Raw genomic sequence first — 26,459 nt, 5'->3', positions numbered from 1 at the left:
CTCTTCTTCCAGTTCATGAACACAATGAATCTTTCCATTTATTTTGATCTTCTTTGATTTCTCTCATCATGTTTTGTAGTTTCCCATGTACAGATTCTGCATATATTTTGTTAGTTTATCTAGGCACTTTTTTTTTTTTTTTTTTTTTTCGCGGTATGTGGACCTCTCACTGGTGTGGCCTCTCCCATTGCGGGGCACAGGCTCCGGACGCGCAGGCCCAGCAGCCATGGCTCACGGGCCCAGCCACTCCGTGGCATGTGGGATCTTCCAGGACCGGGGCACGAACCCGCGCCCCCTGCATCGGCAGGCGGACTCTCAACCACTGCGCCACCAGGGAAGCCCTAGACACTATTTTTGGTGGCTATTATAATATTTAAACATTCAGCTTACAGTTGTTCATTGCTGATATATAGGAATATAATTGACTTTTGTATATTGGTCTTGTATTCTGTGACCTTCTTAAACTCACTTATTAGTGCCATGAGGGCTTTTTTTTCTTCTTCTTTCTTTTTGTCGATTCTTTGGGATTTTCTACATAGGCAGTCTATTAATAGAGATAGTTTCATTTCTTCCTTTCTAACCTATATACCTTTATTTCTTATACTTGCCTCATTGCACTAGCTAGGATTTCCTATACAGTGTTGAATATGAGTAATAAGAGAAGAGATAGTCTTGCTTTGTTCCAAATCTTCAGGGGAAAGTATTCAGTCATTAATCTTTAAGTATGATCTTGGCTGTAGGTTTTTCATAGTTATATCTTATAGACTGATGAAGTACCCTTCTATTCCTAATTTGCTGAAAGTTTTTTTTACCATGAATGGATGAATTCTTTCATGTACTTTTTTGTGGGTCTATTGATACTATCTTATGGTTTTCTGATTTAGTTTGTTACTGTGGTGATTACATTGATTCTTTTAAAAATATTTATTTATTTATTTATTTATTTATTTGGCTTCCTGGGTCTTAGTTGAGGCACTTGGGATGTTCCTTGCCGTGTGCGGGATATTTAGTTGCGGCATGCAGAATCTTTTAGTTGTGGCATGTGGGATCTTTTAGTTGCGGTGTGCAGGATCTTTACTTGCGGCATGTGAACTCTTAGTTGTGGCATGTGGGATCTAGTTCCCCGACCAGGGACAGAACCCAGGCCCCCTGCATTGGGAGCGCAGAGACTTAGCCATTGGACCACCAGGGGAGTCCCCATGGATAGTTTTTTGTTTGGTTGTTTTGTTTTGTTTTGCGGTACGCGGGCTTCTCATTGTTGTGGCCTCTCCCGTTGCGGAGTACAGGCTCCGGACGCGCAGGCGCAGTGGCCATGGCTCACGGGCCCAACTGCTCCATGGCATGTGGGATCCTCCCCGACCGGGGCACGAACCCGTGTCCCTTGCATCGGCAGGCGGACTCTCAACCACTGCGCCACCAGGGAAGCCCTTAAGTTATAAATAAAAGTAAAATAAGGTGTATATTATTTTTATTTTTTTTACATCTTTATTGGAGTATAATTGCTTTACAATGGTGTGTTAGTTTCTGCTTTATAACAAAGTGAATCAGTTAATACATATACATATGTTCCCATATCTCTTCCCTCTTGTGTCTCCCTCCCTCCCACCCTCCCTATCCCACCCCTCTAGGTGGTCACAAAGCACCAAGCTGATCTCCCTGTGCTATGCGGCTGCTTCCCACTAGCTATCTGTTTTACGTTTGGTAGTGTATATATGTCCATGCCACTCTCTCACTTTGTCACAGCTTACCCTTCCCCCCCCCCCCTATCCTCAAGTCCATTCTCTAGTAGGTCTGTGTCTTTATTCCCATCTTACCCCTGGGTTCTTCATGACATTTTTTTTTCTTAGATTCCATATATGTGTGTTAGCATACAGTATTTGTCTTTCTCTTTCTGACTTACTTCACTCTGTATGACAGACTCTAGGTCCATCCACCTCACTACAAATAACTCAATTTCATTTCTTTTTATGGCTGAGTAATATTCCATTGTATATATGTGCCACATCTTCTTTATCCATTCATCTGATGATGGACACTTAGGTTGCTTCCATGTCCTGGCTATTGTAAATAGAGCTGCAATGAACATTTTGGTACATGACTCTTTTTGAATTATGGTTTTCTCAGAGTATATGCCCAGTAGTGGGATTGCTGGGTCATATGGTAGTTCTATTTGTAGTTTTTTAAGGAACCTCCATACTGTTCTCCATAGTGGCTGTACCAGTTCACATTCCCACCAGCAGTGCAAGAGTGTTCCCTTTTCTCCACACCCTCTCCAGCATTTATTGTTTCTAGATTTTCTGATGATGGCCATTCTGACCGGTGTGAGATGATATCTCATTGTAGTTTTGATTTGCATTTCTCTAATGATTAATGATGTTGAGCATTCTTTCATGTGTTTGTTGGCAATCTGTATATCTTCTTTGGAGAAATGTCTATTTAGGTCTTCAGCCCATTTTTGGATTGGGTTGTTCATTTTTTTCATATTGAGCTGCATGAGCTGCTTGTAAATTCTGGAGATTAACCCTTTCTCAGTTGCTTCATTTGCAAATATTTTCTCCCATTCTGAGGGTTGTCTTTTGGTCTTGTTTATGGTTTCCTTTGCTGTGCAAAAGCTTTGAAGTTTCATTAGGTCCCATTTGTTTACTTTTGTTTTTATTTCCATTACTCTAGGAGGTTGATCAGAAAGGATCTTGCTGTGATTTATGTCGTAGAGTGTTCCGCCTATGTTTTCCTCTAAGAGTTGGATAGTCTCTGGCCTTACATTTAGGTCTTTAATCCATTTTGAGCTTATTTTTGTGTATGGTGTTAGGGAGTGTTCTAATCTCATACTTTTACATGTACCTGTCCAGTTTTCCCAGCACCACTTATTGAAGAGGCTGTCCTTTCTCCACTGTACATTCCTGCCTCCTTTATCAAAGATAAGGTGACCATGTGCGTGGGTTTATCTCTGGGCTTTCTATCCTGTACCATTGATCTATATTTCTTTTTTGTGCCAGTACCATACTGTCTTGATTACTGTAGCTTTGTAGTATAGTCTGAAGTCAGGGAGCCTGATTTCTCCAGCTCCGTTTTTCGTTCTCAAGATTGCTTTGGCTATTCGGGGTCTTTGTGTTTCCATACAAATTGTGAAATTTTTTGTTCTAGTTCTGTGAAAAATGCCAGTGGTAGTTTGTTAGGGATTGCATTGAATCTGTAGATTGCTTTGGGTAGTAGAGTCATTTTCACAATGTTGATTCTTCCAATCCAAGAACATGGTATATCTCTCCATCTATTTGTATCATCTTTAATTTCTTTCATCAGTGTCTTATAATTTCCTGCATACAGGTCTTTTGTCTCCTTAGGTAGGTTTATTCCTGGATATTTTATTCTTTTTGCTGCAGTGGTAAATGGGAGTGTTTTCTTAATTTCACTTTCAGGTTTTTCATCATTAGTGTATAGGAATGCCAGAGATTTCTGTGCATTAATTTTGTAACCTGCTACTTTACCCAATTCATTGATTAGCTCTAGTAGTTTTCTGGTAGCATCTTTAGGATTCTTTATGTATAGTATCATGTCATGTGCAAACAGTGACAGCTTTACTTCTTTTCTGATTTGGATTCCTTTTATTTCCTTTTCTTCTCAGATTGCTGTGGCTAAAACTTCCAAAACTATGTTGAATAACAGTGGTGAGAGTGGGCAACCTTGTCTTGTTCCTGATCTTAGTGGAAATGCTTTCAGTTTTTCACCATTGAGGACGGTGTTGGCTGTGGGTTTGTCATATATGGCCTTTATTATGTTGAGGAAAGTTCCCTCTACGCCTACTTTCTGCAGGGTTTTTATCATAAATGGGTGTTGAATTTTGTTGAAAGCTTTCTCTGACATCTATTGAGTTGATCATATGGTTTTTCTCCTTCAGTTTGTTAATATGGTGTATCACGTTGATTGATTTGCGTATATTGAAGAATCCTTGCATTCCTGGAATAAACCCCACTTGATCATGGTGTATGATCCTTTTAATGTGCTGTTGGATTCTGTTTGCTAGTATTCTGTTGAGGATTTTTGCATCTATGTTCATCAGTGATATTGGCCTGTAGTTTTCTTTCTTTGTGACATCCTTGTCTGGTTTTGGTATCAGGGTGATGGTGGCCTCGTAGAATGAGTTTGGGAGAGTTCCTCCCTCTGCTATATTTTGGAAGAGTTTGAGAAGGATAGGTGTTAGCTCTTCTCTAAGTGTTTGATAGAATTCGCCTGTGAAGCCATCTGGTCCTGGGCTTTTGTTTGTTGGAAGATTTTTTTTTTTAACATCTTTATTGGGGTATAATTGCTTTACAATGGTGTGTTAGTTTCTGCTTTATAACAAAGTGAATCAGTTATACATATACATATGTTCCCATATCTCTTCCCTCTTGCGTCTCCCTCCCTCCCATCCTCCCTAGCCCACCCCTCCAGGCGGTCACAAAGCACTGAGCCGATATCCCTGTGCCATGCGGCTGCTTCCCACTAGCTATCTACCTTACGTTTGTTAGTGTGTATATGTCCAAGACTCTCTTTCGTCCTGTCACCCTTCCCCCTCCCCATATCCTCAAGTCTGTTCTCCAGTAGGTCTGTGTCTTTATTCCTGTCTTACCCCTGGGTTCTTCATGACATTTTTTTTTTCTTCTTAAATTCCATATATATGTGTTAGCATACGGTATTTGTCTTTTTCTTTCTGACTTACTTCATTCTGTATGACAGACTCTAGGTCTATCCACCTCATTACAAATAGCTCAATTTCGTTTCTTTTTATGGCTGAGTAATATTCCATTGTATATATGTGCCACATCTTCTTTATCCATTCATCCGATGATGGGCACTTAGGTTGTTTCCATGTCCTGGCTATTGTAAATAGAGCTGCAATGAACATTTTGGTACATGACTTTTTGGATTTTGGTTTTCTCAGGGTATATGCCCAGTAGTGGGATTGCTGGGTCATGTGGTAGTTCTATTTGTAGTTTTTTAAGGAACCTCCGTACTGTTCTCCATAGTGGCTGAACCAATTCACATTCCCACCAGCAGTGCAAGAGTGTTCCCTTTTCTCCACACCCTCTCCAGCATTTATTGTTTCTAGATTTTTTGATGATGGCCATTCTGACCGGTGTGAGATGATATCTCATTGTAGTTTTGATTTGCATTTCTCTAATGATTAATGATGTTGAGCATTCTTTCATGTGTTTGTTGGCAATCTGTATATCTTCTTTGGAGAAATGTCTATTTAGGTCTTCGGCCCATTTTTGGATTGGGTTGTTCATTTTTTTCATATTGAGCTGCATGAGCTGCTTGTAAATTCTGGAGATTAACCCTTTCTCAGTTGCTTCATTTGCAAATATTTTCTCCCATTCTGAGGGTTGTCTTTTGGTCTTGTTTATGGTTTCCTTTGCTGTGCAAAAGCTTTGAAGTTTCATTAGGTCCCATTTGTTTACTTTTGTTTTTATTTCCATTACTCTAGGAGGTTGATCAGAAAGGATCTTGCTGTGATTTATGTCGTAGAGTGTTCCGCCTATGTTTTCCTCTAAGAGTTGGATAGTCTCTGGCCTTACATTTAGGTCTTTAATCCATTTTGAGCTTATTTTTGTGTATGGTGTTAGGGAGTGTTCTAATCTCATACTTTTACATGTATCTGTCTAGTTTTCCCAGCACCACTTATTGAAGAGGCTGTCCTTTCTCCACTGTACATTCCTGCCACCTTTATCAAAGATAAGGTGACCATATGTGCGTGGGTTTATCTCTGGGCTTTCTATCCTGTTCCATTGATCTATATTTCTGTTTTTGTGCCAGTACCATACTGTCTTGATTACGGTAGCTTTGTAGTATAGTCTGAAGTCAGGGAGCCTGATTCCTCCAGCTCCGTTTTTCGTTCTCAAGATTGCTTTGGCTATTCGGGGTCTTTTGTGTTTCCATACAAATTGCGAAATTTTTTGTTCTAGTTCTGTGAAAAATGCCAGTGGTAGTTTGATAGGGATTGCATTGAATCTATAGATTGCTTTGGATAGTAGTCATTTTCACAATGTTGATTCTTCCAATCCAAGAACATGGTATATCTCTCCATCAATTAGTATCATCTTTAATTTCTTTCATCAGTGTCTTATAATTTTCTGCATTTTGTCTCCTTAGGTAAGTTTATTCCTAGATATTTTATTCTTTTGGTTGCAGTGGTAAATGGGAGTGTTTTCTTGATTTCCATTTCAGATTTTTCATCATTAGTATATAGGAATGCCAGAGATTTCTGTGCATTAATTTTGTATCCTGCTACTTTACCAAATTCATTGATTAGCTCTAGTAGTTTTCTGGTATCATCTTTAGGATTTTCTATGTATAGTATCATGTTATCTGCAAACAGTGACGGCTTTACTTCTTCTTTTCCGATTTGGATTCCTTTTATTTCCTTTTCTTCTCTGATTGCTGTGGCTAAAACTTCCAAAACTATGTTGAATAACAGTGGTGAGAGTGGGCAACCTTGTCTTGTTCCTGATCTTAGTGGAAATGCTTTCAGTTTTTCACCATTGAGGATGATGTTGGCTGTGGGCTTGTCATATATGGCCTTTATTATGTTGAGGTAAGTTCCCTCTATGCCTACTTTCTGCAGGGTTTTTATCATAAATGGGTGTTGAATTTTGTCAGAAGCTTTCTCTGCATCTATTGAGATGATCATATGGTTTTTCTCCTTCAATTTGTTAATATGGTTTATCACATTGATAGATTTGCGTATATTGAAGAATCCTTGCATTCCTGGAATAAACCCTACTTGATCATGGTGTATGAACCTTTTAATGTGCTGTTGGATTCTGTTTGCTAGTATTTTGTTGAGTATTTTTGCATCTATGTTCATCAGTGATATTGGCCTGTAGTTTTCTTTCTTTGTGACATCCTTGTCTGGTTTTGGTATCAAGGTGATGGTGGCCTTGTAGAAGGAATTTGGAAGTGTTCCTCCCTCTGCTATATTTTGGAAGAGTTTGAGAAGGATAGGTGTTAGCTCTTCTCTAAATGTTTGATAGAATTCGCCTGTGAAGCCATCTGGTCCTGGGCTTTTGTTAGTTGGAAGATTTTTAATCACAGTTTCAATTTCAGTGCTTGTGATTGGTCTGTTCATATTTTCTATTTCTTCCTGATTCAGGCTTGGCAGGTTGTGCATTTCTAAGAATTTGTCCATTTCTTCCAGATTGTCCATTTTATTGGCATAGAGTTGCTTGTAGTAATCTCTCATGAATCTTTTTTATTTCTGCAGTGCCTGTTGTTACTTCTCCTTTTTCATTTCTAATTCTATTGATTTGAGTCTTCTCCCTTTTCTTCTTGATGAGTCTGGCTAGTGGTTTATCTATTTTATTTATCTTCTCAAAGAACCAGCTTTTAGTTTTATTGATCTTTGCTATTGTTTCCTTCATTTCTTTTTCATTTATTTCTGATCTGATCTTTATGATTTCTTGCCTTCTGCTAGCTTTGGGGTGTTTTTGTTCTTTCTCTAATTGCTTGAGGTGCAAGGTTAGGTTGTTTATTCGAGATGTTTCCTGCTTCTTAAGGTGGTCTTGTATTGCTATAAACTTCCCCCTTAGAACTGCTTTTGCTGCATCCCATAGGTTTTGGGTCGTCGTGTCTCTATTGTCATTTGTTTCTAGGTATTTTTTGATTTCCTTTTTGATTTCTTCAGTGATCACTTCATTATTAAGTAGTGTATTGTTTAGCCTCCATGTGTTTGTATTTTTTACAGATCTTTTCCTGTAATTGGTATCTAGTCTCATGGCGTTGTGGTTGGAAAAGATACTTGATACAATTTCAATTTTCTTAAATTTACCAAGGCTTGATTTGTGACCCAAGATATGATCTATCCTGGAGAATGTTCCATGAACATTTGAGAAAAATGTGTATTCTGTTGTTTTTGGATGGAGTGTCCTATAAATGTCAATTAAGTCCATCTTGTTTAATGTATCATTGTTGGAAGATTTTTAATCACAGTTTCAATTTCAGTGCTTGTGATTGGTCTGTTCATATTTTCTATTTCTTCCTGATTCAGTCTTGGCAGGTTGTGCATTTCTAAGAATTTGTCCATTTCTTCCAGGTTGTCCATTTAATTGGCTTAGAGTTGCTTGTAGTAATCTCTCATGATCTTTTGTATTTCTGCAGTATCAGTTGTTACTTCTCCCTTTTCATTTTTAATTCTATTGATTTGAGTCTTCTCCCTTTTTTTGATGAGTCTGGCTAATGGTTTATCAATTTTGTTTATCTTCTCAAAGAACCAGCTTTTAGTTTTATTGATCTTTGCTATCATTTCCTTCATTTCTTTTTCATTTATTTCTGATCTGATCTTTATGATTTCTTTCCTTCTGCTAACTTTCGGGTTTTTTGTTCTTTCTCTAATTGCTTTAGGTGCAAGGTTAGGTTGTTTATTCGAGATGTTTCCTGTTTCTTAAGGTAGGATTGTATAAACTTCCCTCTTAGAACTGCTTTTGCTGCATCCCATAGGTTTTGGGTCGTCGTGTCTCTATTGTCATTTGTTTCTAGGTATTTTTTGATTTCCTCTTTGATTTCTTCAGTGATCACTTCGTTATTAAGTAGTGTATTGTTTAGCCTCCATGTGTTTGTATTTTTTACAGATCTTTTCCTGTAATTGATATCTAGTCTCATAGCATTGTGGTCGGAAAAGATACTTGATACAATTTCAGTTTTCTTAAATTTACCACGGCTTGATTTGTGACCCAAGATATGATCTGTCCTGGAGAATGTTCCATGAGCACTTGAGAAAAATGTGTATTCTGTTGTTTTTGGATGGAATGTCCTATAAATATCAATTAAGTCCATCTTGTTTAATGTATTATTTAAAGCTTGTGTTTCCTTATTTATTTTCATTTTGCATGATCAGTCCATTGGTGAAAGTGGGGTGTTAAAGTCCCCTACTATGAATGTGTTACTGTCGATTTCCTCTTTTATGGCTGTTAGTATTTGCCTTATGTATTGAGGTGCTCCTATGTTGGGTGCATAAATATTTACAATTGTTATATCTTCTTCTTGGATCGATCCGTTGATCATTATGTAGTGTCCTTCTTTGTGTCTTCTAATAGTCTTTATTTTAAAGTCTATTTTGTCTGATATGAGAATTGCTACTCCAGCTTTCTTTCGGTTTCCATTTGCATGGAATATCTTTTTCCATCCCCTCACTTTCAGTCTGTATGTGTCCCTAGGTCTGAACCGGGTCTCTTGTAGACAGCATATATATGGGTCTTGTTTTTGTATCCATTCAGCCAGTCTGTGTCTTTTGGTGGGAGCATTTAATCCATTTACATTTAAGGTAATTATCGATATGTATGTTCCTATTCCCATTTTCTTAATTGTTTTGGGTTTGTTATTGTAGGTCTTTTCCTTCTCTTGTGTTTCTTGCCTAGAGAAGATCCTTTAGCATTTGTTGTAAAGCTGGTTTGGTGGTGCTGAACTCTCAACTTTTGCTTGTCTGTAAAGGTTTTAATTTCTCCATCAAATCTGAATGAGATCCTTGCTGGGTAATCTTGGTTGTAGGTTTTTCTCCTTCATCACTTTAAATATGTCCTCTCACTCCCTTCTGGGTTGAAGTTTCTGCTGAAAGATCAGCTGTTAACTTTATGGGGATTCCCTTGTGTGTTATTTGTTGTTTTTCCCTTGCTGCTTTTAATATGTTTTCTTTGTATTTAATTTTTGACAGTTTGATTAGTATGTGTCTTGGTTTGTTTCTCCTTGGATTTATCCTGTATGGGACTCTCTGTGCTTCCTGGACTTGATTAACTATTTCCTTTCCCATATTAGGGAAGTTTTCAACTATAATCTCTTCAAATATTTTCTCAGTCCCTTTCTTTTTCTCTTCTTCTTCTGGGACCCCCTATAATTCGAATGCTGGTGTGTTTAATGTTGTCCCAGAGGTCTCTGGGACTGTCCTCAGTTCTTTTCATTCTTTTTTCTTTACTCTGCTCTGCAGTAGTTATTTCCACTATTTTATCTTCCAGGTCACTTATCCGTTCTTCTGCCTCAGTTATTCTGCTATTGTTCCCTTCTAGAGTATTTCTAATTTCAGTTATTGTGTTGTTCATTGTTGCTTGTTTCCTCTTTAGTTCTTTTAGGTCCTTGTTCAGTGTTTCTTGCATTTTCTCTATTCTATTTCCAAGATTTTGGATCATCTTTACTATCATTATTCTGAATTCTTTTTTAGGTAGACTGCCTATTTCCTCTTCATTTGTTAGGTCTGGTGGGTTTTTATCTTGCTCCTTCATCTGCTGTGTGTTTTTCTGTCTTCTCATTTTGCTTATCTTACTGTGTTTGGGGTCTCCTTTTTGCAGGCTGCAGGTTCGTAGTTCCCGTTGTTTTTGGTGTCTGTCCCCAATGACTAAAGTTGGTTCAGTGGTTTGTGTAGGCTTCCTGGTGGAGGGGACTAGTGCCTGTGTTCTGGTGGATGAGGCTGGATCTTGTCTTTCTGGTGGGCAGGTCCACGTCTGGTGGTGTGTTTTGGGGTGTCCGTGGACTTACTATGATTTTAGGCAGCCTCTCTGCTAATGGGTGTGGTTGTGTTCCTGTCTTGCTAGTTGTTTGTCATAGAGTGTCCAGCACTGTAGCTTGCTGGTCGTTGAGTGAAGCTGGGTGTTGGTGTTGAGATGGAGATCGCTGGGAGATTTTTGCCATTTGATATTACGTGGAGCTGGGAGGTCTCTTGTGGACCAGTGTCCTGAAGTTGGCTCTCCCACCTCAGAGGCACAGCACTGACTCCTGGCTGCAGCACCAAGAGCCTTTCATCCACACAGCTCAGAATAGAAGGGAGAAAAAGAAGAAAGAGAGAGAGAAAGGGAGGGAGGGAGAGAGAGAGAGAGGAAGAAAGAAAGAAAGAAAGGAAGGAAGAAAGAAAAGAAAGAAGATAAAGTAAGGTAAAATAAAGTTATTAAAATAAAAAATAATTATTAAGCAAAAAAAAATTTTTTTAAGAAAAAAAAAAAGAACGGATGGACAGAAACCTAGGACAAATGGTGAAAGCAAAGCTATACGGACAAAATCTCACACAGAAGCATACATGTACACACTCACAAAAAGAGAAAAAAGGGAAAAAATAATAAATCTTGCTCTCAAAGTCCACCTCCTCAATTTTGGATGATTTGTTGTCTATTCAGGCATTCCACCGATGCAGGGTACATCAAGTTGCTTGTGGAAATTTAATCCGCTGCTCCTGAGGCTGCTGGGAGAAATTTCCCTTTCTCCTCTTTGTTCGAACAGCTCCCGGGGCTCAGCTTTGGATTTGGCCCCGCCTCTGCGTGTAGGTTGCCAGAGGGCGTCTGTTCTTCGCTCAGACAGGACGGGGTTAAAGGAGCCACTGATTCCAGAGCCTTGGCTCACTCAGGCTCGGGGGAGGGAGGGGCACGGAGTGCGGGTTAAGCCTGCGGCAGCATAGGCCAGCAGGACGTTGCACCAGCCTGAGGCGCGCCGTGTGTTCTCCCGGGGAAGTTGTCCCTGGATCCTGGGACCCTGGCAGTGGCGGGCTGCGCAGGCTCCCCGGAAGAGAGGTGTGGATAGTGACCTGTGCTCGCACACAGGATTCTTGATGGCGGCAGCAGCAGCCTTAGCGTCTCATGACCGTCTCAGGTCCGCGCTGTTAGCCGCGGCTCGCGCCCGTCTCTGGAGCTCCTTTAAGCAGCGCTCTTAATCCCCTCACCTCGTGCGCCAGGAAACAAAGAGGGAAGAAAAAGTCTCTTGCCTCTTTGGCAGGTCCAGACTTTTCCCCGGACTCCCTCCCGGCTAGCGGTGGTGCACTAACCCCTTCAGGCTGTGTTCACACCAACAGTCCTCTCCCTGCCATCCCCTCAGCTCCCAGCCCCTACCCGCCCCGGCGGGTAAGCAGACAAGCCTCTCGGGCTGGTGAGTGCCAGTGGGCACTGATCCTCTGTGCGGGAATCTCTCCTCTTTGCCCTCTGCACCCCTGTTGCTGTGCTCTCCTCCACAGCTCCGAAGCTTCCCCCCTCTGCCACCCGCAGTCTCCGCCTGCAAAGGGGCTTCCTAGTGTGTGGAAACCTTTCCTCCTTCCCACTGGTGCAGGTCCCATCCCTATTCTTTTGTTTCTATTTATTCTTTTGCCCTACCCAGGTACATGGGGAGTTTCTTGCCTTTTGGGAGGTCTGAGGTCTTCTGCCAGCGTTCAGTGGGTGTTCTGTAGGAGTTGTTCCACGTGTAGATGTATTTCTGATGTATCTGTGGGGAGGAAGGTGATCTCCGCCCATGGATAGTTTTTTGAGGGTTGAACCAGCCTTGCATTTCTGAGATGAAGTTGGCTGGTTGTGATGTATTATCTTTATTTCTTCTTTTGTGAGTTTTGGTAGTTTGCGTCTTTCAACTAATTCTCCTATTTCATCTAAGTTGTCAAACTTAAGATCTTAGAGAGATGTATAGTATTCCTGTATTATCTTTTTACACCTGTGGGATCTGTAACAGTGTTCTTTTTTGATCCCTGATATTGGTGTCTGCTTTCCTTTCCTTGGTTAATCTGACTAGAGTTCTAACAGTTATATTGATTTTATCGAAGAACCAACTTTTGGTTTTTATTGAGTTTCTCTGTGTTTTTCCCTGTTCTCAATTTCATTTATTTCACCTCTTTTTTAAAATGTCTTTTCTGATGCTTGTTTTATATATAATTTACTCTTTTTTCTGATTTCTTAAAGTAGAAGTTTAGATTTGAGGCCTTTCTATTTTCTAACATGAGTGTTTTACTGTAAATTTTCTTTAAGCAAAGTTCATTCTGGGGTAGTTAACTAACCATTTTATGTAAGCAGGCACATATTTTATATAAATGTGTGTCTATTTTATATACACATATACATTGTGTATAAGTAGATACAACGCACATAGCTATGTATACATATACACATACATTGTGACTTCTCCAGGTTGGATCTTCTAATATCTCCCTCAAGATTTTGTGAAATACCCTTGAGTCCACGCTTTGATTCCAAACCACTGGTCAGACTCTGCCTCATCTTCTTGCCTAGCCGAGGCCCTGCACGTCTGAAAAGTATCTACAGAGGGCTGTGTTCCTGTTCATGTTCCTTTTGTCTTCTTTTCCTTCCAGTTGTGGCATTCTTGGTGGCCTTCCATCAGAACAAGCAGCTGATTGGTGACACGGGACTGCTGCCCTGCAGAGTGTACCTGAGGAGTGTGCAGCAGCACTTCCGTGGGCAAGTCAGCTGGGAGACGGTGAGCTACGCCCCCACCGTCCTCTGGCTGCTGGACTGGTCTCACATGGACTTCAACCTGGACGCGCTGGCTCTTCTCGGGCTGGGCATCTCCTCTTTCATCCTGGTCTCCGGCTGTGCCAATATGGTTCTCATGGCTACTCTCTGGGTCCTCTACATGTCCCTGGTCAACGTGGGGCAGATCTGGTAAGAGGGAAGGATGGGGCATCTATAATGCAGGCACATGATAAATCAGGGTTCTAGGGGTGTTACCCCTCAGAGCCCAACGAGGCCTCCTGGTAACAGGAGCAAGCAAATGAGCTTACTTCTTACGTTAATTTGGAAAATATCACCCTTTTAATTAGGCTGTGGTAGACCCTGCTGGTCGCATTCAACCAAAGTCCAGGAGCTTCCTTATTTGGGCGTAATTGGGATTCTGTTGGGAGTGTCATGGCCACACCTGAGATAGCATTGCCAGCCTCTTGTGCTGGGGGGCCATGAGATGGAGGTGGACGCTGCTGGGTGGGCTGCTGGGAGCACTCTGGTGGTGGGGCTTGATTTGGAGGCTTACTCCTCTGCTCCTGCTCCCACCTGCTCCTTCCTTGTTTGAGAGGAACTGGTGCCAGTGGTCACAGTTCAGGCCAGCCCTGCTGTGGGGAATAGGCTCCAGTGCCGGACAGGTCAGAGGCAGCGTTGGGCTCCATGGAGGGAGAGTTACATGGGAACACGGACGGGGGCATCAGTGCAGCGTGTGGCTTGGATAGGCTTGGAGGAAAACTGAGGGCCATGAAGTGCTGTGCCACATTTGACAGTGGAGGAGGGGGTACCGCTCTTCTTCAAGTTCTGGGCTCCGGCCCTGGGGAAGAATCACCTACCAGAGGAAGCACAGAGGACTCTGTAAGAGAAGGTGAAGCCTTGAGAGAAAGCTCTGGGGTCGGGGCGGGTGTCTGTGTAGACATGGAGGAAGTAGACAAGGGGGTGGTGTCTGCGTGGATGAGCAGGAAGTGGAGGAGGGGTGGTGTCTGTGTAGAGGAGCAGGAGGTTAAGCACCTCTGGGGCTCCTCATGCCATGTTCCCACCAGAGCCTTTGTTTTCTGGGAGGAAAGGTTCATTCGGTGGCCTGACATTCTTGGCTGCTGGCCCAGGTCAAAGGGGCTGGCTAGGTCCTGGACCATGACATGAATGGGTTTTAACCCAGACGCCGGACTCCTTCAATGTCACTCACTCAGCTTGTGAGCCATCAGAGGTCTCCTCCCAGCTCCTGTCGTCTGGCCCTGGTCCCCGAGCAAGTGTGAGTGACACTCAGTGTGTGAACTGAAGACACCTCTCCCCATCCAGTCTATGGAAAAGAAGGCTGACGTCTCAGTCACCCTGGCTCCCCTCCCTGCTCCCGGGGCCTTCATGTTGATATTGAACTATTGACCAGCCAGCACCCTCGTAGTCAGAGCCAGAATTTATTCAGAGACTTTGGGAAACTTCAATGCCCTGGTGTTGTGGCGTGGGCTGCGTGGATCAGAAGAAACAGCGATGGGCGTCGGTTACCAGGTTTTGCAGGGGTCACCAAGTGGATGGCAACATCGTACTGTGGTGGTGCATCCTGTGTCCAGTTCCCTACAGAAGCTGTGTGGGTTCCTAGACAAATGATATTTACATCTGATTTATGGCATTTTCTTTTCTGAAGGCCCAAGCAGTGAGGGTAGAAATAGGGGCTGGCTCCTGGTAGGTGGAATGTGCCTCGTGCCCGTCAGGCAGCTGTGAGGCGAGGGAAGCGTCCTTCATTCCTGTCTGCTCCTCCCCACCTGGGACTCATGGGTGCTGCCACCTCAGGCTGTCTGACCTCCTCAGCGGCCACAGGCATTCACTGCCCGCCTCTAGTCTCTCTGGTCAGTGGATGTTTACAGCACAAGAGGACTCTGGCTGGGGTTGTCTGTGATGTCTAAAAGGCTGCTGTTTCTTGGCATGTGTGATTTAGCGCATGTCAGAGGAGGGAGAATTCTGGGTATGTTTGCCCCGTTTTAAAAGCTGGAGTTACAGAGAGGGGGAGCGCAATGCCTGGCTCCAGTGTCCTGCTCAGAGGCTGCACCTGTCTGTAACACGGGGCTTGGGCCATACTGTACCTCGCCCAGCAACCGGGAAAATTGTATCCACTGTCAGTTTGGGGTTTTTTTCTTTTTTTTTTTTTCTTTGCGGTACGCGGGCCTCTCACTGTTGTGGCCTCTCCCGTTGCAGAGCGCAGGCTCCGGACGCGCAGGCTCAGTGGCCATGGCTCACGGGCCCAGCCGCTCCGCGGCATGTGGGATCTTCCCGGACTGGGGCACAAACCCGTGTCCCCTGCATCACAGGTGGACTCTCAACCACTGCACCACCAGGGAAGCCCTCTTTTTTCTTTTAATTTATTTTTGGCTGCATTGGGTCTTCGTTGCTGCTTATGGGCTTTCTCTAGTGGTGGCGAGCAGGGGCTACACTTTGTTGCAGTGCGCAGGCTTCTCCTTGCAGTGGCTTTAGGCATGTGGGCTTCAGCAGTTGCGGCACGTGGGCTCTAGGGTGCATGGGCTTCAGTGGTTGTGGCACGCGGGCTCTGTAGTTGTGGCTCACGGGCTCTAGAGCACAGGCTCAGTAGTTATGGCGCATGGGCTTAGTTGCTCTGTGGCATGTGGAATCCTCCCAGACCAGGGATTGAACCTGTGTACCATGCGTCAGCAGGCAGATTCTTAACCACCGTGCCACCAGGGAAGTCCCTCCACTGTCAGTTTTGTTTTGTCTTGTTTTTTAATAAATTTGTTTATTTTATTTTTGGCTGTGTTGGGTCTTTGTTGCTGTGCATGGGCTTTCTTTAGTTGCGGCGAGTGTGGGCTACTCTTCGTTGTGGTGCGTGGGCTTCTCACTGCAGTGGCTTTTGTTGTGGAGCACGAGCTCTAGGCGTGCGAGCTTCAGTAGTTGTGCTCGTGTGCTCTAGAGCGCAGGCTCAGTGGTTGTGGTACACGCGCTTACTTGCTCGGCAGCATGTGGGATCTTCCCAGACCAGGGCTCGAACCTGTGTCCCCTGCATTGGCATGCAGATTCTTAACCACCATGCCACCAGGGAAGCCCCTCCACTGTCAATTTTAAACAGTAATTTCTAGTCACATCTAGAATGTGTTGGTCAGGAAGATTTTTGAAAACTGGTCTGAGTACACATGGCCAAAAATAGAGTCTTGTGTTTTTTCAGTGGAAAAAATGTTCTGCTCCCTTCCACTTGGATGTGTTTAAAAATGTGATTTGAATTAATTTAAGCTCACTCAAGGAAAATAAAATAACTGTTTTCTCAGAAATGACACATGAGGGCTTCCCTGGTGGTGCAGTGGTTAAGAATCCACCTGCCAATGCAGAGGACATGGGTTCGAGCCCTGGTCTGGGAAGATCCCACATGCCACGGAGCAGTTAAGCCCATGCACCACAACTACTGAGCCTGCACTCTAGAGCCCACGAGCCACAGCTACTGAAGCACACGCACCTAGAGCCTGTGCTCCACAACAAGAGAAGCCACTGCAATGAGAAGCCCGTGCACTGCAATGAAGAGTAGCCCCAACTCCCTGCAACTAGAGAAAGCCCACGTGCAGCAACAAAGACCCAACACAGCCAAAGATAAAATAAATTTATTTTAATAAAAAATGACAAGAGATGTTTTAGGTGAAAAATGTAAAACAAAACAAAACAAAACCTGTCAGTGGAGACCAGTGGATTATTTACCACATTCTTGATGCCGAACATCTGTGTTCCCAGCGGAGCTGCAGGCTGCTTGCTGTGGCCCACGTGTGGGGCCCCAGGCGAGGCTGGGCAGGCCACTCGATCTGGAAGGTGTCTCAGGTCACCTTGACTCGGGGCTCCTTAATGGATGATAGTTTCCAGGTTGTCAGAGTGATGCTGGAAACTTACTGGGAGAGTGAGGACCCCTTAAATGGAAATTGGGCTTTCGTTTTCTTGATGCCCCAGCATGAGAGTTAGACACACTCTGTTCTTTCACGTCCCATTTATTCTAAGTTGAGGGAAAAGGATATCTGTTTGGGGTGAGATCCTCAGATAATGGACACTGTTGATTGGATGTCTTTCAAGTGTCATCCAGCTGGTGGCCTGCAGTGGGGACAGGAAGCCCACATGGGGCAAGGAGGCACCAGGCAGGTGCACGGGGCACATCTTGGCCGGCAACGAGGCCCCTGCCCTGGGGTCCCATGGTGGTGGCTCGGCGCCTGCCCAGCCTGGCTTGTGTGCACTATGGCCGCTGCTTCACTTGAAGCATTGCCCACTCCCTTCTCTTAAGTGGGTGTCCCCTCTGCTCCTGCTGACCCCAACTGGCATCTGTGATGAAGTCCCAGCGTTGGAAATGAACGTCCTCAGCAGACATGGGATGCAGCGTTGCTGCCAAGTGAGGCTGCTGGGGCCCCACGTCGATATCTTGGGCGGAGTCAGGCAGACTTCCAGACAGCCTGCTCCTTCTGGGATCCTGGGATCGTGCCCGCCCTTCTCCCGCCTTCCTGACATGGTCCTAGTACATGCGTGGTGAGGCTAGCAGGAACCTGATGAATCCAATTCATGGCGACAGTGGTCAGAGATCTTCATTGTGGGGCGAGTGGCTTTAGTCATACAGTTAGTGCTTTGTAGGGTGATGACCCAGGTCCTCAGACTCGGGAAGCGATACTTTCAGAGGAGCCAGAAAAGACTGGTGTTATCAACTGCTTGTCTAGTGGTGGCAGGAAGGAGAGCAGGATTACAGTGTTCCCACCTTGCAGCAGAAACAAGGGAACCAAGACAGGGCCAGCTGGGGTGGTCTGCCCCTGGGTGAGGGTCCGGCTCTCTGGGGTCCTCTCCTGGAGCTGCACCCTGGAGGCAGCGCAGTGCATGGGTAGGCTTGGGGCCAGCCATGGCCATGCTGAGACCCAGCCCTGGCCCCATAGACACCTGGGCTGTGTTGTTGGCTTAGCTGTGTCCCTAGCTCCACAAATCAGCATGTCCACACTCAGCCTGTCCCCCAGGTGGGATCCTGGGGAGATCTGGGACTTGTTTGTGAGTCTTCCTGCTTCCCCCATGTTTCACCAACCTCCACATCCTCCTGATTTCACCTGCAGGGTATCTCCGGAACCTTCCTCTGCTGCCAGCACCAGTGTGGCCTTGAGTCCATAGTGGCTGTCAGCTCTGCTCCTCACACGCCCTGTGGTTTGTCAGGGACACGTGCCAGCTTCCTCTGGGTATCTGCTGTTCCAGGCCCGGCAGTTAGAAGGCGGTACTTTCACATGTGGGCAGATCTAAGGCGAGGACCACAACCGCCCTCCCCACCTGCCCCACCTCGTCTTGAAGAGCAGGGCAGGCATGGTTTTGGATTTTCAGGCCTTGGAAGCTGGGCCCTGTTACCTCTAGACCAGGGCTACTGTCAGGCTCCTTTCAGGGAATGGGAACGGCTCCCACGGCCCGAAGGGAACGACTCCCACGGCCCGTAAGAGGGGGCCCCATAGGGTCAAGGTGCCACAGACTCACAAAGCGGGCCAGGTGGGTCGGAGCTGCGGGGTGGGTGAGGGAGTCCTTGGACTTCACTGGCCAGAGGGAGGAGAAGGAGGAGCAGATGCACTGCCGTCGTGGTGTTTCCTTAGGTTGTGGTTCTGTTCTGTCTGGGTTGGTTGAGAAACTCTGAGAGAGGGTGCAGCAGGCAGCAGGGGTACACCTTCCTGACACCTGTTGTGTCTTCTGGACATGGGAAGGAGACGACACCAGACGGTTCTTCAAGACAGGAAGTGAGGCAGAGGCTTGGCGCCCAGGGGCTGGACACTTGGGAGACTCCCTGAGGACAGTGCTGCCCCCGAGAGCGGGCAGTAAGAAGCCCACCAGGCCAGCAGGTCCCTCAGGAGAGGTGCAAGGCCGGCCCGGGGGGCCCAGAGTTTCCAAGGACACAGGTGTGGCCGCGCCACATGGCTTTGGGATCACACACCGCCCCCCAGAGTCTCAATCAAGTGTGGCGGGAGTAGGTTCTGATTTAATGGTGCCCCGGGACTGGGTGACAGCAGGAGTCATAGTCGTCCCCGAAGGGCAGACAGCCAGGGCCAGCTCCGTGACACTCTTGGTTCCATGTCTGGGTTTCATAGAGGAGGCCTTGCTGGCAGAGGGCGCAGCTCTGGCAGGCGGGACGGGGTGGGGGGTGGCCAGGCGCTGGGTCTGCAGCAAGGAGCTTTGGGCCAGGCACATCAGATGCAGGGCGAGTCTGTCCTGTTCTGGCCAGAACTTGAGTTCACCTCCCTTGGCCGTTGCCAGAGCCCCCGGGTGTTGCACTCACAGGAGGGGAGCTGGGCTGGCCTTGAGGTGATGGCCGTTCTGTGTGTTCTGTTTGCGGGGTTGGAGGCAGCTCTCCTGACAGGTGCAGATGTTGCTGCCCAGCTACCTCGACTTTTCTTAATTTCACAGACTTCATTTTTAGAAGAGTTTGAGACCTACTGAATTACTGCAGAAGCAGTGCAGAGTTCCTGTGCGTCCCACTCCCAGTTTCCCGTTATTATCCTCTACGTTAGACGGTGCATTTGTCACACTTAACAAGCCAGTGTTGACACTATTGTTCATTCACCTCTTCTCAGTCCTTCCCATCCCGGGACCCCATCCAGGCCCCACAGACATCTGGTTGCCGCATCTCCTTGGGCCCCCTTGGGCTGGGACCGTGGCTCAGACGCCCCTGTTCTGGACGCCTAGACAGTGTTGAGGAGGACCGATCAGGGGTTTTGTAGAATGTCCCTCCGGCGGGATTTGTCTGATGTTTTTCTCATTGTTGTCATGGTGATGGGTTTGAGAGGAAGACCAGAGGTAAAGTGCTGTTGTCGACACGTCGGATCAGGAGTCCCTGCCCTCAGCACGACCTGTCTGCGGACGTTGCCCTGACCTCTGGCCGAGGTCATGCCTATCAGGCATCTCCACTGTCCCAAGTCTCCACCGTGTCCTCATTGGAGGTCATCACAGCGCAGCCCACACATGGAGGGGGGGGTGGTGTCAGCCCCTCCTCGAGGGGGGCACACACAGTGACGTGGGCTCTTCCCCACAGGTCTCTCTGGCATCCCCGTGTTTACTCAGTCATTGGCCAAGTCACCGTGGACTGGAGCATGTTTATTGGTGCCCTGGGTGCCCGTCCTCTTGCTCTAGGCATTGAAACATCTTGGGGTCAGTGACACTGAAGAGAGACAGAGCCACAGCTCAGTGACTGTTGTTGCGTGAAATGCGAGTGACCTCACGGAAGACGGACCAGCCCAGTGCTGTCCTGCTCAAATGGCATCGGAAGCCCGAGTTGTCCCTTCTTCTCCAGTTTCTTCAGTTAGTATCAACTTTCCCAAAAAGTTGGATTTCTGGTTCTGTTATCTGTGCTTTGCTTTGACAGGAATCCTAAAGGGCTTCTTTGTTGCTCTTAAGGATGGCCGTGTGGCCGTCCTTTCCTCTTCCCACCTTCCCGGCCCCCACAAAGAAGAAAGGATTATCTCTAGAAACTTGGAGCGAGGTCGGGGGCTCCGGAGGTCCCTTCCTGCAGAGGAAGCCGCCTTGGCACTTTCCTCTGGCAGAAGGGACAGAGTATCAACTTCAAAGAGTGCCGACAGCAGATGCCCGAGGGCTGCAGAGGTGCGGAGGGGACCCCTGCATAGCGGCCGCCTTCAGACTGTTGAGGATGAAAACTTTATTTTGGCCTTAAACGCAGTTGATGTCCACGGCTGCCCCTGCCCGTAGCCCCAGGTGCTTTTACGGGTGTAGATAGATTTGATGTGTAGAAATGAATTCCTGCTACGGTTTTGCGAGGTCCGGGCAGCAACATGGTGCCATTTCTGCCGTGTGGCCGTGCAGCAGGGCCCTGTCCCCTGGGGAAGCCCCATGTCCTTGTCGAAGGAGTGGCTCACTGCTGCCCACGGTCATCGGACACTGACACGGGCCTTCTCTGCTCTCTCAGACGGTGCCAAGACGTGGCGGGTCCCAAGACAGACCATGTTCCTGGACTGGGGGCGGGGGGGGGGGGGGGACAGTCACCCATTGGCTGCATCGGTCGGGCCACTGCTTCACCCCCTCTGGCCTTTCTGTCCTGCCCTGCTTCTGTTCAGCCGTCTCCACGCAGCACTCATGGGCACGGCTTGGAAGACCATGCTTTATCATGAATTCCCATCCACCTGCTTCCTGAGTGGGCCTTCGAGAAGCGCTCTGTGCCAGGCAAGAAAGTGGGAGAATTCTACAAATTCACAGCTGCCCCTCCACAGCCAGGGGAGAGCAATCTAAAATATTTATCCAGGGCTTCCCTGGTGGCGCAGTGGTTAAGAATCCGCCTGCCACTGCAGGGGACATGGGTTCGTGCCCTGGTCCGGGAAGATCACACATGCTGCGGAACAACTAAGCCCGTGCGCCACAACTACTGAGCCTGCGCTCCAGAGCCCGCGAGCCACAACTCCTGAAGCCCAGGCACCTAGAGCCTGTGCTCTGCAACAAGAGAAGCCACCGCAATGAGAAGCCCGTGCACCACAACGAAGAGTAGCCCCTGCTCACTGCAACTAGAGAAAGCCCGTGCACAGCAACAAAGACCCAACACAGCCAAAAATAAATAAATAAAATAAATCTTTTTTAAAAATTTATAAAATAAAAATAAAATATTTATCCATGATGCCTTCTTACAAAGTGAAAAATCACTGGGAACTGCTTTAGTTTTCTAATCAGAGGCTTTCTGTAAAACAGGAGCCTTGCATAGAGGTCGCTGGGGTAGCTCAAGGCCTAGGGCTGCAGACATGGGCGCGAGGAGGCCTGGCACACACACCCCTCCCTTCTTGGTTCTCTGGCTTCCTTGCCGTGGAGATGAGTGGTCGGTGGGCTGTGGGCCACCTCTGACGGGGGAAGGCCTGTCACTAACAGACAGTTGGAGGTAAGGCGTTAATACAGACCATTTGGGAGCAAAATCTGGAACTCTTAGACCAGGGAGGACTTGAGTTTCTTTAAAGAACAAAACAACAGACCATCCCCCAAAGTAGTTCCGTGGACAGCCATCTCTTCTAAAATAAGTTCCAGCTGTTAAAAATATAATAAAAGCTGTAAAAGTCTAATGAATACTTTTTAACTTTTCATGTGATTAGATATAACTGCCTATATTTAAAAATCTTATATCAAGCAGCCTTGAAATTTAAAATTCAAAACAGGTGAAGTTAGGAGAGAACGCATTTCCAAATGCCCTCAGCAAATTTGACAGCAGTGATGCCACAAGCCCATTGCCGGTGTCCACGGGGACACTGTTCTGGTGGCCAGGCTGTGGGTGGGAGCTGGGCCAGGCCTCCTCTGTCCTGTTAGCTTTCAGTCTCTTCCAGTTGGTTCTGATGAAAATGTAAAACGTCCATTGTTTGTGAGGTTTTAAAAGTCAGCCCTGGGCTTCCCTGGTGGCGCAGTGGTTGAGAGTCCGCCTGCTGATGCAGGGGACACGGATTCTTGCCCCAGTGCGGGAAGATCCCACGTGCCCCGGAGCGGCTAGGCCCGTGAGCCATGGCCACTGAGCCTGCGCATCCGGAGCCTGTGCTCCGCAACGGGAGAGGCAACAACAGTGAGAGGCCCGTGTACCGCAAAAAAAAAAAAGTCAGCCCCTTCCCTTTTCTCTGCTCACCAAGGTTGTTTATTGGGAGAATTTACTGGGTAAACTTATTTGTCGCATTAGCCAGTGTGTGCACTGGCTGTTTATAGGTTTTTATTATGGAAGCTCAGAATCCTGCTCAGAAGCAGAGGGAGTAACGCAGAGCGCTCAGGCCCATGTTCTATGCTCGTTCTGTCCTCACTCCTCCGTGCAGCTTTCCCTGTAGGAAGCCAGCATCTCTCTGGGTCGGATTGTTAAAACGCCCCTACTCAGTGAGGAAGGGCCCTGGCCTCACCATGTTCTTTATTGCCTGGCCTGCAGGGTCTGTGTCCTGCCTTCTCAGGTGGGAAATTGCTTTGTGTGGGAAACAGGCAGTCAGGGCGCCCTCCTCGCGACCCCGCACCCTGCCCTTCCCTCCCCTCACTGGGAGCTTCCAGCAAATCTCAGACTTCGTATCGTTTCATTCACACCTCCTTAATCAGACAACTTTTTTTTTTAACATCTTTATTTACAAACCATAAAATGTAACCATTTAACACGTGTAAGAACAATCACCATCTGCCTCTAAAACATTTCATCAGCCTGGGCCTGCGTCCTCACCCCCTGGCACCCACTCTTGCTTCCTGTCTGTGCGGACATGCCTGCTCCGGCTGCTTCACACAGATGGAGTCACCCTATGCGGCCTCCCTGTGCAGCTGCCATCACTGAGGAGGCGCTGCATGGCTCATCCACGGTGTAGCTGGGACCGCTGCCTTGTTCCTTTCTCTCATGATCACTTGCAGAGTCAGTTAGAGACAGTCGTGTCCCTTGTATTCTCGGGTCCTCCTGCTGGGTGTTGTGTTAACTCGGGCAGAGTGATGGGCAGAGGATTCACAGGTGTGAGGAATGTGTTCTGGAGCCACTGCGATTCCAGCCAGGGCCACTTGTGTTACATTGTGGGGTTCTTTTCCATGACCTGGGGTCCATACACATGTTTGTGCTCCCCAGGGGTGTGTCCTGGAAGCCCTTGTGGGCGAAGACCCCCAACTCGCTCAGATTCCACAGGGAAGGCATGTCTGACACATCCTCCATTTAGGGTTGCTTTTCTAATAACCTGTGCTCGTGGTAATGGGGTGTCCTTTGAAATTAAAGATTCTAGGGTAGGACATTTTCATGGTGTTTGAAGGAAATTATTAACTGCAGTAAAACCAAGTACAGTTGACCTCTGAATGCATGGGTCAGAATTGCGTTGAGTCCACGTCTACACAGGTTTCTCACTAAAACCTATGAGGAAACCACTCAACCTGCAGTGAGAGGGCCGATCTAAAAAAAACCTCCACTGCAGAATAGCCCGCCTAAATGCCAAATTGTTCAAGGGTGAACAGTATTACATTTACTTTTCCAAACATGTTTATTGATACCCTGTTGTGGGCATGGCCCTGTAGTGTGATTGTACAATGGGGCAAATAGGAAACACTACTGTCAATGACAGTTACCTGGGTACCTAAGGTGTGCACCCCAAGTTCAGTAAACTAGGACAGGTCTCCCCTCAGCTTCACCTCCACTCACACCTCAGAGCATGTCTCCCCTCAACTTCATCTTTGCTCAGACACTTCAGGGCAGGACTCCCTTCAGCTTCACCTCCACTCAGAGAGCTGATGGCTGGTCTCGCCTCATTTTTATCTCCACTCAGACGCCTGAGAGCAGGTGCCCCCTCAGCTTCACCTCCACTCAGAAACCTCAGTGCATATCTCCCCTCTTCTTCACCTCTACACAGACACCTCAGGACAGGTCTCCACTTTAGCTTCACCTCCACTCAGACACCTGAGTGCAGGTCTCCCTTCACCTCATCTTTACTAAGAGACCTAGGACAGGTCTCCCTTGACATTTATCTTCACTCAGACACCTGAATGCAGGTCACCCCTCAGCTTTACCTCCACTCAGGGACCTGAGGACAGGTCTTCCCTCAGCTTCACCTCTACTCGCACACCTCTGCACAGGTCTACCCTCATTTTCACATCCACTCAGACACCTGTAGGAGGTTCTCCCCTCACCTTTACCTCCACTTAGACCTTAGAGGGAAGGTCTCTGTCACCTTCATCTCCACCTGGAAGCCTGAGGGTGTATCTCCCCTTAGCTTTCTCTCCACTGTGTCACCTGATGGCAGGTCTCCACTCACCTTCATATCCACTCAGATACCTCAGGACAGGTCTCTTCTCACCCTCATCTCCACTCAGAAACCTCAGGTCAGGTCTCCTCTCACCTTCACCTTCACTCAGACACCTGAGGGCAGGTCTCCCTGCACCTTCATGTCACTCAAACATCTGAGACCAGGTCTCCCCTCAGCTTCATCTCCACTCAGACTCCTCAGGATAGGTCACCCCTTAGCTTCACCTCTACTCTTACACCTGAGGTGACTTTTCCCCTAACCTTCACCTCCACTCAGACACCCAAATACAGGTCTCCTCCACTCAGTCACCTGAGGGCAGGTATCCCCTCAGCTGCCCCTCTACTCTGTCACCTGAGTGCATGTCTCCCCTCACTTTTTCCTTATACCTCAGTAATGTGGTGACCTCTGTAACTTGTCCCCGTTCTGTTTGGAGACACTGTGTTAATCTTCCTTTAGTGGGGTGAAATGATGCTTAAATTAGAAGTTTTTGGTAAAGCCGTCCTAAATTAATACATTCTTCCCCTTCTGTCTTTCAGGTATTCATTTGGTAAGTGGCAGACACTTAGGATAGCCTACCATGTTAGAGGTAATCTGGGGTATGTATCTTTACACGTGTCCTGGCTTCTCGTGTTGGCGTCTCTCGTTCTCTGTGGTTGCACCGTCTCTCTCTGATAACCCATTTGCCCTTGACCTGCATCCTCACCCACGGCCTTCCACCAGATGGGGGACTAATGCTACTGTCATGCCTCCGTCTGTCATGCCCTCATATGCTGACATCTGTTTTCATACTGGTGATGGGCACCCAGTGGGGTGTCCCAGCACATTGTCATTGGTTGTACCCTTCTGGTGATGGAGGGACTTGTGGCATGAGGACTGCAGTGTCCTGCAGGCCTGCTCTCCACTCCCAGGCATCCCCGGGGACACCCCATGCAGCGCAAGTTTCCTGGGTGCCCCACAGTCTCAGGTTTTGCTTGGTTCTCTGTGGGGAGACTTCAGGTCCCACCTGTGCTCTGTGAGCAGCACAGCCCCAGAGGCTCCCGAGCCGGTAGAGGCGCAGGGCTCTGGGCACGTGGCCGGGAGTGATCAGGCAGGCTGAGCGCGCAGCTGGTCTCGACCCCGGGGCCTCTGAGCAGCCGTGGGGACATAGCGGGTTCAGCAGTTGATGCGTCTAAAGGGTCCTCCCAGGCTCAGGAAGCAGAAGCAGGGGTTCCCCAGGGCACCAAGATCCATGTCGGGTGGGATGGGAGCCCAGTGCCCTCCCGCCCCTCCTGCTCCCATGCTGACCTCTCCCTCCATGCACGGTAGGCAGTTGGGGTCCAGGGCTGCCCCCCTCACCGTCTCCACCTGGCCTCTGAGGCGCATGCCCCCTGCATCAGAGGTCACTGTCTTCGCGCTTCATTCCTTAAAGGTCGTTCCCTTACCAGCCGTGCAGGGCCTCCTTGTGACAAGTATGACGGGTGACTTGGAGCTTGTGGCCTAGACCAGGAGCTGGAGACGGGATTCCTTGACTGTCTCACAGTTATTACATCAACAAGAGGCAAAGCAG

The 26,459-nt window shown here is 47.1% G+C and overlaps 1 protein-coding gene across 4 annotated transcripts in view; it reads left to right on the top strand.

Moving 5' to 3' along the window:
- Positions 1 to 26,459, top strand: part of LMF1 (lipase maturation factor 1) — a 93,009-nt gene that overhangs the window by 9,226 nt on the left and 57,324 nt on the right. Inside the window, exons 2-3 of one of the 4 annotated variants that reach the window (XM_032604403.1) lie at positions 13,076 to 13,385; positions 25,450 to 25,460. In XM_032604403.1, the coding sequence (XP_032460294.1) occupies positions 13,076 to 13,385; positions 25,450 to 25,460 (321 nt within the window). Of the gene's footprint in view, positions 1 to 13,075; positions 13,386 to 25,449; positions 25,461 to 26,459 lie in introns of those variants that run through there. The other 3 variants (XM_032604404.1, XM_032604402.1, XM_032604405.1) reach the window with 3 other exon arrangements.

Source organism: Phocoena sinus, chromosome 15 (genome assembly GCF_008692025.1).
Source record: "Phocoena sinus isolate mPhoSin1 chromosome 15, mPhoSin1.pri, whole genome shotgun sequence".
NCBI classification, from domain to species: domain Eukaryota; kingdom Metazoa; phylum Chordata; class Mammalia; order Artiodactyla; family Phocoenidae; genus Phocoena; species Phocoena sinus.
This window is presented reverse-complemented; position numbering and strand designations above follow the sequence as displayed.